Source organism: Peromyscus leucopus, chromosome 15, assembly GCF_004664715.2.
Source record: "Peromyscus leucopus breed LL Stock chromosome 15, UCI_PerLeu_2.1, whole genome shotgun sequence".
Lineage (NCBI taxonomy): Eukaryota > Metazoa > Chordata > Mammalia > Rodentia > Cricetidae > Peromyscus > Peromyscus leucopus.
Genome location: NC_051076.1, coordinates 30,954,009 through 30,973,126, shown reverse-complemented (window position 1 = coordinate 30,973,126; position 19,118 = coordinate 30,954,009). Strand labels below are relative to the sequence as shown.

General features: G+C 43.3%; 1 protein-coding gene across 4 annotated transcripts in view; it reads right to left on the bottom strand.

Moving 5' to 3' along the window:
• Nucleotides 1-19,118, bottom strand: part of Pbx1 (PBX homeobox 1) — a 313,527-nt gene that overhangs the window by 42,526 nt on the left and 251,883 nt on the right. For all 4 annotated transcript variants that reach the window (XM_028864352.2, XM_028864354.2, XM_028864351.2 and 1 more), the window contains one exon: nt 17,776-17,865. In XM_028864352.2, the coding sequence (XP_028720185.1) occupies nt 17,776-17,865 (90 nt within the window). The remainder of the gene's footprint in view (nt 1-17,775; nt 17,866-19,118) is intronic.

The window sequence follows — 19,118 nt, the reverse complement described above, 5'->3', positions numbered from 1 at the left end:
CCTTTGGCAGCTGGGGCTTCCTTTCTGATTGCTAGGTGCCACTCGATGAGATTAGAGATTTCACACCACTGCCTCACTACCATAAACTCAGGAGCCCCATGATCTTAGTGTGCATGTAGGTCTATGACCTTCAGAAAGCCAGGCAGTGGAATCAACATCCCTGGGAAATCATCCTCCTGCCATAATGACTTTTACAGTTGAAGATACTGCAAACAAATAGCAGATTCTCTGTTGCCAAAGTGAGATGTCTTATTTACTACCTTAAAGAAGTCCAGTAGGAGCTTATGTTGGTCTTGTCTTCTCCTGGTCTCTTAGAATCCACATCATCTTTCAAGGCCAGGCTGGAGAGTTACCTCCTTGTAGGCTTCTTCAAGACACACCACCATCTCTTTCTCTAAATTTTACTCCACTGACTTTCTGACCTTCTAGTCTGACACTGAATCATGTCCTGCTTTTACTTACCCTTTCAGATCTCCATGGGAACAGCATCTCTTTTCTACTTAATCACTTAGATTTTCATTCTACCTTGTATCTACCTTGTGCCATTTACTAGACATATGGTGGTAGATATAGAGATTAAGGACAACAATCTAGTTCCTAGTATAAGAGATTTTACAGTTTTGTGAAAAATAGACATTTTTGTTAACCATCAAAAGAATATATATTGAATTTACATTGTCCTATGTGCCAGGATAGAATAGTATACAAAGATCTCATGGAAACTTCTGGAAAATCAGTCTGAAGGTGAACAGAAAACAGAAAAGTAAAGGAGTGGAACAAAGAGGCTCCCAGACAGAAAGAGAATTCTGTCTGAAGGCTCAGAGGAAACTGAAGGCGGCCAAAGGAGCGGAGCGGGGCGGGGGTTGGGGGGTGATGGGGGAAGACGGCAAGATAGGGTTGAGGAGAGAACTTACTTTGACATTTCTCCCCAGTGAGATGGTAGGTAACAGAACAAAAAGGAAGCCATTTGAAGACAAGGAGCATGTCTAATGTAGTAGCTTCTTGGTGAAGTGCCTGTGGTGCCTGGATGAAGAACTAACGCTTTGAAAGTTTCCCTAGTATCCTAAGCCTGGGAAGATGGGGCCCTGGTTGCTGGAGCCCATCATGGCTGCAAAGCTAGGCAGGATGGGCAACTTATTTATTCAGGACCACAAATACATAGGCCCAGAAATCAATGTGAACTCATCCTTACTCTTCAGGAGAGGACACTAAAACTCAGGAACTAGGTTGACCAAACTTAGTCCCCATTATCGGCTAATATTTTGGATGCTTCAGATGCTGGGAGCTGGGGCTGGGTGCCAATATACAGTCACCATATTTAGATTGTGACACTTGGGGGTCAAGGCGGGTAACACATGCTTGTGGACTACCTTCTGGAAATCTGGGTCACTGAGTAGAGGCTAGAACACACAAACCATAAGACTAGCCTTGGAAAAGTCAGGGCATTCTAAGTTCTTCCACTACTCACCTACAGTTCACCTTGGTACTAGTTGGCATACACTCCATGGCGCTATGGTTAGAACTCGGGGGGGGGGGCACCACTAGGTGTAGCATCCCTTGCCAGTTAATATGGCTTACCTCATATTGGCAATGTGCTAGTAAGATAGCAAATCCAACCTATGTGAACAAACTCTCTCATGGCAAGTAACTACCTCAAACTCTTTTTGTTGTGTGCAGGGTGCAGGTCGGTATCAACTGCAACTGCATTATAATGCAGTATCTCACCAAGACCCTCGTGCAACATGACTGAGATCAACTCCCAGGTCATGATCTGTTATGGTGCTCTTTAGCCCCTAGGGACTATGTGTTTTTTTCTAAACTCACCTCTCATGAAGACGCAGAATTAATACTGCTACAGAAGGCCCAGGAGACAGAGGTTGAAGCCAATTGAACTACTCTGTGGCACACACAGAATGTGACAGTACACAGTTTCAGTTCTAAGGATGGATTGCTCTCTCACTCCTATTAGAAGCACAAGTAAAGCCATCACGCAATGATATTTCTATGTCTCATAGACATACAGGGGTCCCGAGGCTAACTATACAGTAAGCAGAGGGTTAAAACTTAAGCGTCAGTGCTTATTTAACTTTTCACAGATTATCCTGATCTTTGGCAAAGAAAAATAAGCTCAGCTTGATTCAGCTAAATAGAGATGTCTTGGTGCAGGGAATTGTATTTATATCTGAATAAACATCCTCTGTCCTCAGAGCTTCACAAACTAAAGCACACACACACACACACACACACACACACACACACACACACACCAATACAGTGGTCAAAAAACACACACACTTCCCACATTTCCTGCTGTTCCAAGTGCCACTAAAACAGGTTCAGAAATTACTTATGACACCCAGAGAACACACACACACACACACACACACACACACACACACACACACACTTAGTAGGTATGTAAGACAATGTTTACTGATATAGCCAAATCTAGATAATTCAAGCAAAAATTTTTTTTTGTTGTTGTTGTTGTTTTTTGTTTAACTCTTGGGATAAATTATCCAATTGACTGACTCCACATTGAACGGAATTCTTCATTTAGTTTTCATAACTATTGGTTTTGCCTGAGCTTTGCTGCCAGGAGTATTGTTTACCCAGGGCAGCATACACACAGATATGGTCTATGCATCGCTCTGGTACGGTGGCTAAGCAAGGAACACGCACAGCCTGGTCTGTGAACGTGCCCTCGTCCTGTAAATCTTGAGGCTATTTACTGTCACACAGGAAGCCAAACCTCTTACACTCTTCTGACCATCCAAGAGACAGCAATTAGCCCAGATTATCAGACCAACAATGACATGCCGTGTAAAGAGAGACACCGAGCCAACTCCACATCCCAAAGACTGGCATATTCAAGTACACTTAGGACATTAATAGCAATTTACGTGCCATCACTGAGACAAAGCCACAAAGGCTTCGCTGGCAGCCTCTTATTTGGAAGCCTATTATTTGTGGGAGTTACAGGCTATAATCACAACAGAAACTTTCAAAACCCTTATCTTCCGTGACGCACCAAATCTATTTCAGAGCCGTAATTGCTATGTCACTGGAGACTCTGCTGCTTAATGCACTCAAATGCCATTTAGTGTTTGCAGGGTCATTACAGCTAGCAGAAGGGTGGGGGTGGGCTCCGGCGGAAAGCGGAGCGCGGAGAAGCAGGCAGACAGGGTGGGGGACACTAGGCACTATTGTGCCCAGTGCACTTACAGTGGGTGTTGTTTAGAAAATTCTGTTGACTGCTGAAATGAGAGCAAAGGCTTGCAATAATAGTCTATGGAATCAACAATTTTGAATTCAGGAGCTCAGCTCTGGAGAGAGTCCATGGATGCTAGCAGGTACCTACTTTCATTCTGAGATTCTCATCTAAGAGTAAGAGGATTGAGCTTTTTAAATTTAGCCCCGCCCCCCACCACTCTTAGTTAATTACAGAAATCTTTGCAGTGGAAATGGTCCAGCTGTCCTGAGGGATGGAGAATCTGCCTTGGCCTTTCTAGATGTGGTACTATGGAAAGAAAAGGCAGAGTGAGTGATGGTAAAAACGTCTGAGTTCAGGAGTCCAGAAAAAGGTGCTACTTACATACAGATGGTCCAAGAATACATATGGAGACTGATGCAGAAACTGGCATAAGAAAAAAGCACCATGTCTCTTAAAGAAGTATTTCCTTGGCCTAAGTCAGGCAAAGGTCATAATAAAAGAGGTCTTTAAATATATGCAGCTCTTATTTTTTCAACCTGGCTATGAACTACCCAGGGAGAGAATTACTTATTTGACTTAAGATTTATAAGGTAAATCTTCAAAGAAATGTTGGAATTACCAACCTATCTCTAGGTCCACTTGGATAATTTTTAGGTTCTATTTTATAGTGCTGAATTGATTTTTAAATAAATCAGAAATACAGAAGAGGTCAAGTTCACTCAGACTTCAGGGAGGCAAGTGTTCAACTAGCTTCCCCCCCCACCTCAAGTTCCCACAGAGAGAGTAAAAGACACAGGGTCTCATTCTGGACCTGTCTCCATCACTTGGAAACAGAACTTTGTCCTCCAAGTGTTAGCGTGGAGCTTAATACCCTTAGAGTATGAAAGTCCTTTGAAGTCAGAAAGGAAAGGATGAACATCTCAAGAACACATAAGAAGCCAGTACATATGAAAAAAAAAAAATCCAACTTCTCCACTAATCAAAAAGATAAAATTTAAAACAAAAGAGCTCACAAAGACTGAAAAATGGGGAAACTGCAGTTATAAACTGCTAGTAGGAACTACAACATAATAGAAATTTCCAGAAGACATGCTTACAATACATCACAAAGGCCTTAGACACGGTAATATCCTTTGATGTAGCAATTCTTTTTCTAGAAGTTTACCCAAAGAAATAAGAGAAAATATGCGTTGTATTTTCTTAAACCAGGAGGTTTACCACTGTGTTATTAATAATAGTAAAAAAGTATGGACCTGCTCTATAACATGTTCCAATGCAACTATTTAAAGTTGTGTTTGAGAGGAATGTTTAATAATATGGAAAATATTCATAACATATTTTGGGGAAAATAAGTAGGCTACAAAATGACAGGTAACTTTTGTACACCCACATAAAAACATACACACAAAGTGCTGGAAGACTGAAGTACACAAAGTAAGTGGTAATTTTTATTCCGTGTTATTTTTTGTTTTCTCTAATTTTCTACACTAACTATTCATTTGTAATGGAGGGAGTGGGGGAGGAGGAAGAAGAAAAAAAAGTGCATGCAAGATTTAAACAAAGCATATAAAGCAAAAAAAAAAAAAAAAAAAAAAAAAAAATCTACATCTCCAGTAGGCTCTAGTGTGTGGCCACTTTTAAAGCTTGGGGATGAGAACAAACCAGTCCAGCTTGTGACCAAACCCAGGTATGAGGAAGGATGGCTGAGTGAAGTGGGGGTCTGGTCTCCAAGGAGAGCATTATCGAGTCATTTCCGAGGTCTCTCCAAAGTAAACACTTACCCATGAAAACTTAAGACGGGTTTCTCTCCCTTCCCATGAAAACGAGCATCAGACACAGAAATCCACTGAGACGAGACGGCAGCCTGCGTAGAGAGCAGGCACTGGGCCTCGATTACCTTCTCTGCCTTTGTGCCCAATACCACAACCCCCAACACCACAACCGAGTGGTAAAATAGGACAGGAGTGGATCTCCTGAATGAACGAGTGAATGAGAGAAGGGATAGATCCCGGAGCAAGTTCAAAGCCACAGTGACACCGGGCCCCCCCCCGCCCCCCCCCACACACAGGGAGGATGGAGAAGGGAGAGAGCAGCTACAGTTATCTATCGCCCTGCCAGGGAGATCTGACATTAGAGGGATGAGTGGGAGGTTGAAGATAGCAGAAACTAAAATAAATAGAAAAGGTCAGAGGGGGTGGGGGCAGGGAGCCTTTCTCAGGTATCTCTGGCAGGGAGACATTTTAGATGACCCAAAAGAATGTCTGTGCAGCGTTTAGGCAGGCAAAACCAAAGAAAGAAAAAGAGAAATCCAAATGCCTTTAATCCCAGCACTCAGGAGGCAGAGGCAGGTGGATCTTTGTGAGTTCGAGGCCAGCATGGTCTATAGAGGGAGTTCCAGGACAGCCAGGGCTATGCAGAGAAAGTATGTTTTGAACTCGCCCCCCCCCCCTTAAAAAATCAAGTCTTAACAATCTGTTCCAGGTGACCACATCTTCCGGAAGACCCACAATAACACCACCACCAAAACCCACACTTCATCTTAAACTTCATCTAGGCTCATTTAAAAATAAGTATTCTTTGAATGCTAAGTATCAGGCTTCAGCTGAGGCACTTTGTTTTGGATACAAGAAGCATGATCCTTTTCAGAAATCAACGGTCCAGGAAGAGGACAAGTATGGATAAGCAAAGGACTCTATCCCAATTCTAGGATGCCATTCAGCACATCCAAGGAGTGTGAGCCATGTTCTGAAGCTGAGCTCCATCACACACTTGTCAAGTGCCACAAGCTCTGAGCCCCACTGGGAGGTCTGACCACTGAAGATGGCTTCTAGGCAAGGACTACCTCACCACAGCCAAGAAGAGAATGGACATTTATAGCCCCCAGACATTCCAGGGGAGAAAAAGAGAAAGAAAATGTTGCATTAGGTACCTGTGGAAATTTAACAAAATATTAAACAATGGAAAATTGCCACCTGCAGGTCCATCTTGCCAGCCTTCACAACTTTTCTTGTGAATTACTCTGATGTGCCTCCAAACTATTTTGCTTATATTTTTAAGTGTTGGAATTTTTTAAGTAAATGTGAATGAAGTTTAGGCATATAAAGTGCTCACATGTTAAAGCAAGTCAGTGTTAGCAATTAATACAATCACAAGGATCAATTTAGCCTGTTAATTTTCTATCATTATTGTTTTTTAATTGTGCTTTAATTTACAATTTTGTAAGATTATTTTATTTCTACTTGCTCTGCTGTTTTAAACCTTTGTGTCTTTGACAATGGTATTTATTTAGCCACGCATCCTAGCTTATTGTGTTTTTATTGTTCTCTTTAATACTTGTGCATCTTAATTGTTTTTAACCTTCATTTTGTATTTCAAATACAATTTTATCACTCGCCTGCCAATTTAACCCTGCCATAACTTTACAAGTGAATAGTATATTTTTATTTTTTATTTCATACTTGGGTCTTACTGTTTCATTCTTTTAAAATTTTTACCACTTGCCATATATATCTTTTCCTATTTATCTTCCCTAATTTTATTCAAAGGGTATCCTATTCACACCCCTGTGCATTTCCTCTCTTACCTATTTTTTTAAGAGTGTTATGTGCACAAGGGGGAAGGAAAGTTGATGAAGTCTCAGGCCACTAAGGTGAGGTGCTTTCTTACCCTTTGTCTGGGAGAGATGGCTATTAAGTAATTGCTGTTCCAGTTTCCCGCATGCTGATCTTTCAGCTTCTAACACTGTTATTTCATGTGCAAGAGCTATTAAAATATTCACAAATGAAAGTCCCCCTTTTCTCCATCTTATTGCCCCCTAGATTAGAAAAATCAGCAACTACAGCAACAGAGCTGCTTCTAACGGATAGGAGTACTCCACACGCCAGGTGCAAGTTTCCTTCTGTCCCAATGAACCTCCTCATCTCTCCAAGGGATGCTTGGTTTGTTTCTGATATCTGATGGCCTCTGAATTTCATGAGGCCACTGGGTAAAATGTCACAACAGAGGTAAAGAGTAGGCATCTGCAGGAAAGGACTATCCTTATAATTTTCCAGCTTTAATTTTCATGACAGAATTAAGGAGACATAGCAATCGGAGAGGATATGTTACCGAATAGGGATAACCGAGTTCTTATAGCTTTTTTTTCATACCCTTTAGGTTCCAAAATACTCAACATAGGGTAACTTAATGAACACTAGTACTGTAAGGGGCTTGGCAACTCCTGCCATGTAAGTAGTTCAAGGGATTAAAGGTCCATTTGGACAAAAGCGAAAGCCAGAGGCTTTAGGGAGCAACTGTGTGGGGTCTACACCTGGTCCCACGTCTTACATGTCAGATGATCTTGGGTAAAATACTGAATCTTTTTGGCCTCAGCTGACAGACTCTAGTAGGAAACTCAATAAACGTTATAAGCTAGTGCTCCTGACATAAGATATTGGTAGAGGCACAGTTTAGCTCTAAACTTTAAACACATAGTGAGACATGTCTTCTGTCCTTTACCCCTCTAGAAGGGGCACGGAATCTTCAAACTTGTGAACGGCCTCTCCAGAATGACTGGGCTGGGTGAGGGAAGGGCCTGATTCTTCCGCTGTCCGAGCATCATGCCCTGGTAGTATCCTTTGGGTGGAAGCTCAGTTGAGGCCGTGACCGATCACTTCCTGAAGAGGATGAAAGTGTAATCTCTCGCAAGTGTTGACTTTGAAGGAATGCAACTTTGTGGAAGTTTGGGGAGGCAAGGAAGGTAGACTAGACTTGCAGCCTAAGGACAGTGGATTAAAAAGCAAAGAAAGAGAAAAAAGGGGAAGCTGGGATATCCTGCACTTGAGGAAGTCACCGTGGAGTTTCTGTTTATACATATTTCAAAAGCCTTTCTTACGAAAAATGAGATTATAATTCCCTTTAAAGGAAAGCACACCAGATCAGAAGCAAAAACAAATACAGAATACACCATCTTACTTGACTTGAAATCGCTTTCCCAGGACTGTTTGGCTCTAGGACAGTACGAGGATGAAGTCAGCTGGGGCAGGAGTATGAGGGGAACATTAGACTGTCTAGAAAAATCCAGACTATTCTGTGCACATCTATGGGCTCTGCTCTTCATCCTCTCCCTGCCACCCTTTTCCATCCTTGTAAATTATGAGAAAGCGGCAGGCACACGGAGACACTGGACAGCAACCAAAACACAAGCGCATTGCATGCACCAAAATGCCACGCACGTGTATTCACCATTTGCACATTAAGTTGTAGAAAATACGGCCTCAGAAGTGAAAACCCTACATGTAAATACTAAACTCTAGTCAGTGACACACATACTAGTAATATTTATGTAGGGGAGCGTATACTGTTTTCTGTACCATGGAATGGAATGTTCAGTGAACTGATGAAGGTGTGAAGGGTGCAGATATGCATGTATCATGATGCTGGTAAAATGGTACAGTCTAGTCAGTGAGTCCAATGATTGCACTATAAAAAAATCGTGTGTGGATGCACAAGTGTGTGGGTGTGTGTGCACATACACACACACAAGGCATAAAGAGAGGTTAAGGCAAACTCAGGTGTCAGTCTTCAGGAGTTCTGCATGCTTGCACACTTTGCTTGAGACAGAGTCCTTTACTGGCCTAAAATTTTTGCCACGTGGGCTATACTTGCTGGCCTGAGAGCTCCCAGGGATCCACCTGTCTCCGACTCCCATCTCACCCTGCCAGCACCAGGAGTATAGGAGTACACCACTGTACCTGGCTTCTTTCATGGGTCCTGGGGATCTGAACCCAGATTCTCACATTTGCAAAACAAATTGATGACCCCAGGCCCTTGCACCATTAAATTCTCTTTTGAGGGGGAGGATATTTGTTGAATTTTAAAGTAAATTTTTGGAAAATTAAAAAGTTTGCAAAGAAAATAATATTAATTCCTTTTCTTAGGGAAGCCCTAATGCTATGAAAAAAATTAAAGAATGGTGCTACCAAGCAGACTTTCACAAGCTTAGAAGTTACTAAGGTGAAGTCCTAGAAACCGACTGGATAGGTCTGGAGGGGGCCTGACGTTCCTCACTGTTCACTGGCCTCCATGGGATGCTGTAAAGGGGCAGGCCCCACTTTGCACAGACTAGCAGGGCAGGAGGGGGCAGCAAGGCAGAGGCTGTGAGCAGAGGATTACAAAAGTCGCCAGAGGGAACCGAAACAGAGCCTGCACTTTGTAGACGCACACAGTGGTTGAGTCTTAGCCAAAGGGTTCAATGTGAACATGACCTGGGCAGGCTTGAAAAATTATAATTAGGTGAATTAGTAGCTGAAAGAACTGAAAATTGCTGCCAGTAGAGACTATAATAAATGTAGGTAACTCTATATTTATATTTTAAATCTTCCTCCATATTATTTCCTTGCTTAAAGCCTATTTTTATGCTAATGTGTGTTAACTTCTTATACATGGCTAATTTTTAATATGGGTTCTGTATAGCTTAGAAAAGCAAAGAGCGTGGTTTTCTATGTTTGTTGTTGCTGTTGTTAAGGGAAGTCTGCCCTTCTTTCACAGACTGCCTCACGTTGGGCATCTGACAAAGAGTGGCAGAGCACAGAGAAGGCCATACGGCCCAATATGCCAGTGGTCACATGCTATTTATTTTGAAATTAATTGAAATCAGGTAAAATTAAAAACTCACTCTCTTACACTAGCCACACACCAAGTGCTCCATGGATATGTGTTATTAATGGTTAACTTATTGCACAAGATTAAAACAGACTATTCTCATCAGGACAAAAATTTCGTTGGTTTAGTCGCTTGTAAAAAACATGCAAAAGAATCCATGGCAAAAACCGATCATATTTATAAGCAATTTGTATATTTTACTTGGTTGGAACACATACATAAATGCCTCTTACGATAGCCAGCTCCAAGATGCCTTTAAGCTAATGTATTATATTGACTACATTAGCTCTATCCGAAAAGCAGATACTAAGGCAGACAACTTCCACTCCTTTTAGCTTCTGGTGACTTTATGGATTGCCAGAGCTGTGTCCCTGTGTCCTATTAATGTTTCTATTACTGATGTGGGATATTAGAAGGTATATATATAATTCATTTATTTACCTACAATGCAAAACTGAAGCAGATTTAGATATGAAGAGACCTAAATATTGACTCTTTAGAAACGTGGAAAAGAATCTCTACATACTCACATATAGTCGGAGATGAAGCAGAGACTTCAAAAAGTTACCCATTTTTACTATTGTGTAGTAACAATGGGATTTCTCTAAGAAAAAGGAGTAATAGTCTACCTAAAACAAGCTTGTCTTAGAGCACAGATTTTAAAAAGCAATGGTAGGCCAAGCTAGGTCCAGGAGAAAGTAGTCCCCTTCAGAAACCTACGCTGTTTTCCACAGTTGACCTTTGTCTAATTTTCCCAGGGATACAATTCCTCTTTTTCTTGTAGCTTTGAACATCTCTCCTTGTGCTTCATTATTTTGGGCATAGGAAAATAATCACTGTTCATAAATATCACATGACCGTGGACAATCGCTTACATAACGTCCAGCTCAACTGTCCTTTTTGGAGTTCAGGAAACTCAGTCTTCTCAAAGGAAAATGAGCTATCTGTAGTCACATGGGCAGGGCTGAAACATATACTTTGCACATACACACAGAACCTAGATGTAGAGACCTTTGGAGTGAACACATGCCTAGCTTTGAAATCACCCAAGTCACTGTGAATCTACAAATAGATAGGGAGCATGCAGAAAAAAAGATGCTTGCAAATGCACTAAGCCCAGAGTACGGCTGTCTGGGGGGTGGGAGGTGCACTCTTCTTAAGAGAGTACTGGTTGTTCATGAGTTGATTAGCATCAGAGTGTTTATTTGTTTTTGATGTGTATGGGTGTGCACCATGTGCTTGCCTGGTGCCTGCAGAGGCCAGCAGAGGGGTTTGGATTCCCACGGAGCGGAGTTAAGACGGTGGTCAGAATGGATCCTGGGCCCTCTGGAAGAGCAGCCAGTGCTCTTAATGGCAGAGCTATCTTTCTAGCTCCATCACCAGAGTTTTGTATTATTTCCGGTACAGAGTTTGTGTAACTTGACCTATATGTTACATGGCCTATATGCATTCCCCAAAGATTAAAAAAAAAAATGCTTATGATTACTGAATGAGTGAGTGACTGGGAAAATATGAGAATGAGTGAATGAGCCAGTGAATGATCTGGCCATATTTGCTGGTGGTACCTTTAAAAGCATTTAAGCTGGCAGCTAAGAAAAATGATAGATGTATATAACATTATAGTACTGTTTTTTTTTTTTTAATTCATTATCAACTATGATCTGGAAAAAAAATGTTTTTTCAAAAGCCTCTCACTCAGGAGTTGACATGGTGTTAGGTTTTAAAGCTCTTCTGATTTAGGCAAAGAGTTCTGTCATGAACGAAACTTTTCAGAGTCTGGTCATGCATGTGTGGACCCTCCATTTTTCTCAGCTCCTTCATGTCGCCAGCCTGCGGCTCTTCCCTAGTCCCTGGTCACAGGACCTGAATGTCATCCAAAGGCAGCAGACTGGAGGCACGTCTGGATACAATTTAACCCTTTCAAAATCCAAATTCAAATGCAGTTTGTTAAAAGAGAATTAAACTTGGTATTACTAAAATGAGTTTTTAAAGATTTGCATATGAATTTAATGATTACCTCTCTTTCTCAGGCCTACAATTTCACACAAGGCAACATGATCTTAATATACACTGTAAGTGAAGGTTCTCTCAGAAGCAGTTGAGAAAAAAAGTAAAATTGTGGTATGTAGCCTAGTGTTGCTAAACAAACCTTGTGATACCGAAATGCTTGGCGCGTGTTTACTGAAATGGTAGGATATTTCTGTCCTAATGATTTACAGTCTATTTATTTACTTACGCCATGCTCATTTTTCCTCCTCCACCTAACATAAGAAAAAAGAAAAAGCCAAAACAAAACACCCACATTACAATTTTTTTCAAGAGAAAAGCTTCATCTCTATTTTTCCAGTTCTATGATTATCACGAACCAAAAATTAATGAATTTCCCCCCACCCCCGTGACTGGTTGTCATCGGCACGCTGCCGTTACAGAGACAATAACACTAACACTCACACGTGCACTAAAACCTTTGAGGAAGCAAAATCCACAGGTGGACTGACGCTCCAGGCTGGCTGCGGCAAACTTACTCAACTCACATTTCAAAACCATTTAAAACAAATAATCTCACCCCACAGGGTAATGTCTCCACTTTCCCTAATCTCTAACTCCAAAGGGAGGGAGTTCTAGGGGTCAGACCTCCTCCTCCTCCTCCTGCATATCTGAACTCATGATACAATCTGAGGGGAAAACGTGGGTGGGCTAGATGTTTGACCTGGTGTCCCTTTAGCTAAGGGACTCAACTGTCACACTGTAGAGTTTCTGAGCTGAAAGGGACTTTCAGGTTGGCTCATCAGGATCCCAGGTTCTAAGTTTCTTCCTTTCCGGTTACTTCCACTCTCCTACAAGCAGGGCGAGCAGGGTCCACCTCCACAGCAGGAGAGGCGCAATGAGAATTATGAGCGGAATGGCCACCCAACAAACAAGTACTCTAGCAGAAATTCCCTTCGGAAGAGAGGAGCTCTCGGGCTATGAGCGACAGGACCTACGGAGGTGATGCTCAGCAACATCACCATACAACACCTCACTTGCTGAGTGGAAGAGGAGAGCCTTGGGTTTTATTCTCATCCAAAACACACATTCCTAAACATTTACAGAGCTGGTTTTTGTTGGTGGTGGTGTCTGTTGATTTTGTTTTCAAAGCAGGGTCTTGCCGTGGAACCCAGACTGACCTTAACATTACACTCCTCTCCTCTCTCTCCTAAGCATGCATTGCTATGCTGGGCCTAGAAAGATCATTCTCACAAAGGGGTATTTAAGAACATTTTTGGATTTAAAACAGCCTATTTATGGATAAGTGAATATCCATAAATAATCGTTATTAACAGATACCTTACAGCTGATACAGTGGATGTGGCCCTTAAAAAATGTTTTTAATTTGGTAGCATCTTTTCTTCTCCCGAATGACATTTTCACCAAAATAAGGAAGCAATATATGTATTTTAAGACCATATACATATGTAGGGATGAAAGATACAATGGTAATAAATGCCTAAGAGGTTTGTGTGTGTGGAATGGAAGGAAAAGATTAATAGGATGAAAGACACCAAGTAGGAACTGAGCTTAGGGCCGTAAATATGTTTGGGATGAGAATGGGGTAGAGAAGGTGGTGTGGGAGCGAAGGGACAGTCACGCAGGTGTCATAGAGAAGTAAATTCGGGGGCTGGAGAGATGGCTCAGTGGCCTCACCTCCAAGGGTACCAGGCACTCAGACGGTGCGCAGACAGAGGAGGAGGAGGAGGAAGAGGAGGAGGAGGAGGTTAAAGATGTAACCAGGTAGCCGGGCGGTGGTGGTGTGCACCTTTCATCCCAGCACTTGGGAGGCAGAGCCAGGCAGATCTCTGAGTTTGAGGCCAGCCTGGTCTACAGAGTGAGATCCAGAACAGGCATCAAAACTACACAGAGAAACCCTGTCTCCAAAAAAAAAAAAAAAAAAAACAAAAAAAAAAACAGGTAGAGGTCAGTGGACCACATGAATTGGAACCCAGAGTTTAAAGGCAGGTAGGTTGGGCCAAAAACTATGGAAAATCCTGTCTGTGGATTCAGAGTCTGGGCCTGCTTAGGCAGGCAGTAAAGCCTGCTAATTATTTCTGAGCAAAGAACGGCACTAGAAGACTTCCGTGGGTATGCGCAAGAGAGGCGAACCATAGACGGTAACGGCAGAGTCTGCTGCGGAAGCCTAGTTAATGGATCTCTTCCAGAATTAGGATGGTGGCGGGGTAATGGAAAAAAAGACTCTAGTCGCTAGGTGTTCTTCAAGAATGCCGGGTGGACAGAGAAGTGGAACAGTCTCCCCGAGCTACTGAGAGCCTCTCTACCTAGATCGAGAATCGCCTGAGGTCACGTGAAAACACACAGTATTTAAGGAGGTGTAATTTAGCTTTCGTGGTAGCTATAGAGGGGGTCCTAAGGCCTTGAGTAACTCTGTGCCCATCTTAAATCCATGCCTTTGCATCAGAATAATGCCCTAACCTACCCTTAATAGGAAATACCTTTTGTAAAAACTGCTCATAAAGAGGAGAAAAAGATCAAACTAGAGAGTTATCACTTGAAGCACTTTATATTGTATTCACGTGACACAACTTACGCGTACGTAGCCAATCCCTTTTCCACTCACTCCCTCATTTCCCCCTAAGCATCCCCTGGGGTTGGGCTTACCAAGACAAGTCCTCTACCCACTTCCCTTATAGGACGTTACCTCTACACCTTTGTAATCCCATTGCTCTGAGCTCGGATAAAGGCGAGCGGTCCACATTTTACACGACTACTTAAAAATAGCCACTAGCTGGATAAGATATGGGTGCTGTGGAAACCCAGCCAGGGAGCAGATGAACGCTGCCCAGAAAATGTCCTCCATCAAATGAGACACAATCCAGAGCCCAGCTGGGAATTCCATTGCTGCTTTGGGTTTAGGGATTGTTTATTTTTGCCTTTTGGCTCGGCTCTTTCATTCCTGCCCCTGTCTCTTCTTGTGTCTCCTCCCTTTTTCTTTCTCTATCTTGGCAGTTAGAACCCTACTCTGTGCATGCCCATGCCCCGGCTTCTAATACCAACATCTAAGAATACATCTCGCTACAACCAGCCTCGTCTCCTGCAGGTGGCACATTGCAAATTGGACACCAAAGCAACATATCCTATCACCACTGTCCTTTGATGCACTGAGCCTGTATATTAAAGACTCAGAAATAAAGTAACCACAATTTACAGGGGGGAAAATTAATACACATGAGTGACTCTTTCAAGTGGCATTTTCCAGCCTAGTTTTTGTGCTGGGCTTATATAATCAGACGTAATTGTCTGCACATGTTTGTTACACTATCTCAGAAATGATTTCCAGCCTACCAGATGACGTCAAATACTGGACATCTCCTTCCTCTGGCCCCATCTAGTCCTGCTCACTACAACACTGCAATTTGGGGGGTGGGTGGGGAGACATCAAATAAGAACACTGTCAGACCCATCTCTTAGTGAGTCATAAGGACATCCTTCAGTTTCTTTTTTTTGCATGTATCTATATTTTTGTTCCCACCTCTTATACGTTCTTCATAGTCTCCTCTTTCATGTATGCACAGAACTATTTCTGGAAAAGTCTAATACCACAAAAACATTCAGCGATGCACAGATGCATGTGCTTTTAATGCCACAGACACCCAGCTCCTGCCTTCACTGGGAACCTCACTTTGAGAACACATACTACATTGAACCCCGTACTCTCCTAGGCAGGTTCCCCAGCAAGGTACATGATAACAATGACTACTGCTATCATAGCATGACATGGGAAGAATCCCTTCTCCTAACTTTTCTAGAAAATAACGTGACTGTTGAAAGTATGTTCAACAAGACAGGCTGGCCTTTCCTTTCTTCTCAAAGAGAGATCAACAGTTAGGATATTGAACTCGGAAGAGATTCCACCTGAAGGTAGGACAAAGAATACTTGCTGGGGGGATGGGGGTGTTGATGTACACGTTTAATCCCAGCACTCAGTGGCAGAGGCAAGTGGATCTCTGTGAGTTTGAAACCAGCCTGGTCTACAAAGCAGTTCCCAGGACAGCGAGGACTCTTACACAGAGAAACCCAGTCTTGAAACCCCTACCCTAAAAAGAATTCTTAACTGTAAGCAACAGTATACGTCACCACCCCCGAAAAATTTACTGCCTAACAACTGGCTCCCTTCTGCCATATCTTTACCAAAGTGCTAGCCAAGCCATGTATGAGGCTCTCTAGTACCCCGAAAAATTTACTACCTAACAACTGGCTCCCTTCTGCCATATCTTTACCAAAGTGCTAGCCAAGTCGTGTATGAGGCTCTCTAGTGATGGGAGACCTTGACTGTTACAGAGGCCAGTTTGTACCTGTTATTGTAGGAACCTAGACTCCATTTCTCCGAAGCTTCTACTCAGTAAACCCACCCTGTCCCGTTGAGACCATTCCTGATGAAGCTGAACCCTCTCTGTGAGAGCAGCATTAAAGTTGTTATGTATCATCCACACTTTCTCTTTTACGGGATAAGGATTCCTCTTCATGTGTGTGTAGTTTATGCATGTGATTGTGTGGGTGTGAGCATGGGTTCATATGGGTATGTGTACACGTGTTGCTGTTCCATGAGTATGTTGAGGCCAAAGGTTGAAGGCTGATATCTTCCTTGATTGCTCTTCACTTCCTTTCTTAAGACTGGGTCTCTCTCTCTAGGCTATCTCGCTAAAGAGCTCTGGGGATCTCCCTGCTCCGCCTCCCTAGTGACGGGTTTATGGATGCGTCGCCAGAGGACTTTTTACATGGGTGCTAGGGGTCCAACTGTGGTGTTCATGTTTGCACAGCACTTTACCAATGGGGCTATCAGTCCCGCCATTCCTCATTTTTAAAAGAATTATTCTTCATCTGATGAAATAGCTGCTCTTCTCTTGATTCCTTCCAGATCTGCCATAATTGGGTAGGACAAGACTCAATGCAGAGTTGAAGGGGCCATCCCCCATGTCCTTGCAGACATTATGCCTCAATTAGAATAGACTGAGATCACATTATTAAATCATGACTCCATTGCCTTCCTTTCACTCCTAACTTACTTTAATCATAACAGCAACAAACAATAACAACGGCTCCCATCAACCAACCACAGCTCTGCTTTCTTTCAGCAGTTCCAAGTCAATCATCCCACTGGAGCCTCCCGTTGACCTCTAAATGCCTGGAAATCACCCCTGATCTAAAGAACGGCCTCCCTTTTCCAGGCTTCCCTCATGTCCCAGCCTGCTGTCATCGCTGCTGAGATAGCAGACGACTGATCTGAGAAATCAAGTTGGATTGCTGTCCCAAATCTACACTCAGTTCTCCTTGTGTCTGTCTGATCGATTTCACTCTGTGCGACATAGCTTGTCGCTATGAATTTTCATGCTAGTCAGGAGCCGCCAGCGCACCCAAGAACAAGTGGAAGATGGTCACACCCCCCTCCCTGTCCCTTCAACGTACTAGGCCTTGGTGTCGGTGTTTGAAAATCGTCTATTGGCAGACGTGGAAAGAGGGTGTTTTGTTTTTACGGCCGCAGAACTGGATTCAATGGATCTGGGCCACTGGCTTTCTTCTCCAGGTGTCTCGGTCCCAGCCTGTGGTGACATTTCCTAGCACTGTTGTGCTAGGTGTCACCTGTTTAGCAGCTCCTCTCAGCTGAACGCATGTGGCCGCAGGTGCCACGCAAACATTGATTGTGTCTGACAGCCTTAGACGCCAGCTGCCTGCACGAAGCCTGCCCAATCACCACGTTCCTTCACGGGGAGGATGCTGCCGATGGCATGGCCGATACAGAAACAAGAAACTAGGTGACTGTCCAGCTAAGACAAGGCCTACTAAGTGGCATTCTGGGCCCTGTGGCTTTGAAATAATTGGCAGTGATAGAACAGAAACAAAGGGTTCGGGGAGCCTTGTTTGCTTACACTGATGCCCTGCGGACTGTACATCTGACTGGCTGCGAGTCCGTCACTGTATCCTCCTGTCTGGCTGATAACATGGCGAAGGGTATCCACCTAGACAGAGGAACAACAACAGAGAGGCAATTAGTCCGAGAGAGGGAGGGAAGGGACGTGGCGCATCATCATCATCTTACAGGCTACCAATGTGGCATGCCGCATTAAAGCAATCATTTTAGAGATACTCTTCCTGGGGGAGAGTCCAGGAGGAAGAGGGTGGGACTCTCCCTCAAGCCAAATCCATTGTTACTTCTCAGTTCAGTAAAACAGTCAAAGAAAACCTGGGATCCCAAAACTGAGACAGACTGCACAATGCTGTGTGAGGTGACCGGGACTCTGGTGGTAGAGGACGTGGAAGGAAGAGGATAGAGATGCTTCTCCCCCCGCCCCTTTTCCCACCCAACTTGTAGGAAAGCAACGATTCTGTTTAGTCTTGGGTAGCCATGTGACAGAGAGAGGGGACTGGGATAAAGACCCATCTTTTTTTTTTTTTTTTTAACAAGGATTTAGACGATGGTGAGTTGTTTAGACACATGACCAAAGTCTGCCTGTATCACCTCAAATTCGTTCCAGGCAGTGTTTCATGAGCAAGGGGCTGAGTCACCAGCCAGCTGTCTATTCCAGGCACGTAATGCTTTCTGTTCCATGTGTCGGATAGGACACATGGGTAGACGTGGCTCCTATCTTCCCAAGTCACTGTGACCCAGAGCATACGACTTTACCCTCTCACGTCACACTTCATGCTGAGAGAGTAGGATGGCTTCCTGAGGTATCTGTCTTGAAGGCGGATGGTTTTGCTAAGAAGCACTGAGGTTTTACACATGACTGACTTTTGGTTCCCAGTGTGGTCTTATCATCAGAAACTGGAGTCCATTGACCTCAAGGGTGACTAAGCATATGTGTTTGGTCAAGCTGGCTTGGCAATTTTAAAGCTTAAAATGCAACAGGAGGTACTAAGGCATTTGCCTGATCCCTAATGACATCTTTACGTTAGCAAATCCTGAAGATGGGAAACCAGCAGATGAGAGGGAGACTCACAAAAGACAACGGGCTGAAATTCCTTTTCCTTTGAAGAATGATGAGAATGCCAGGTCCGCCTGCCTCACACGCCTCCTTCACCTCACTCTCTACTTCTTCCTTTCCTACTTTCCTAGTGTGACTGACAAGCCAGAGCCAAATATACTCCCACAGCATGGCCACGATCCCCTACGAGAATGGTTGTATTTTCTGCTTTGTCTTGTTTTGATTTGGTTTGGCCGCTGTGTCTCTGCCTCTCCCTTCCTTCCTTTTTCCCTCTCTCTGTCTGGACA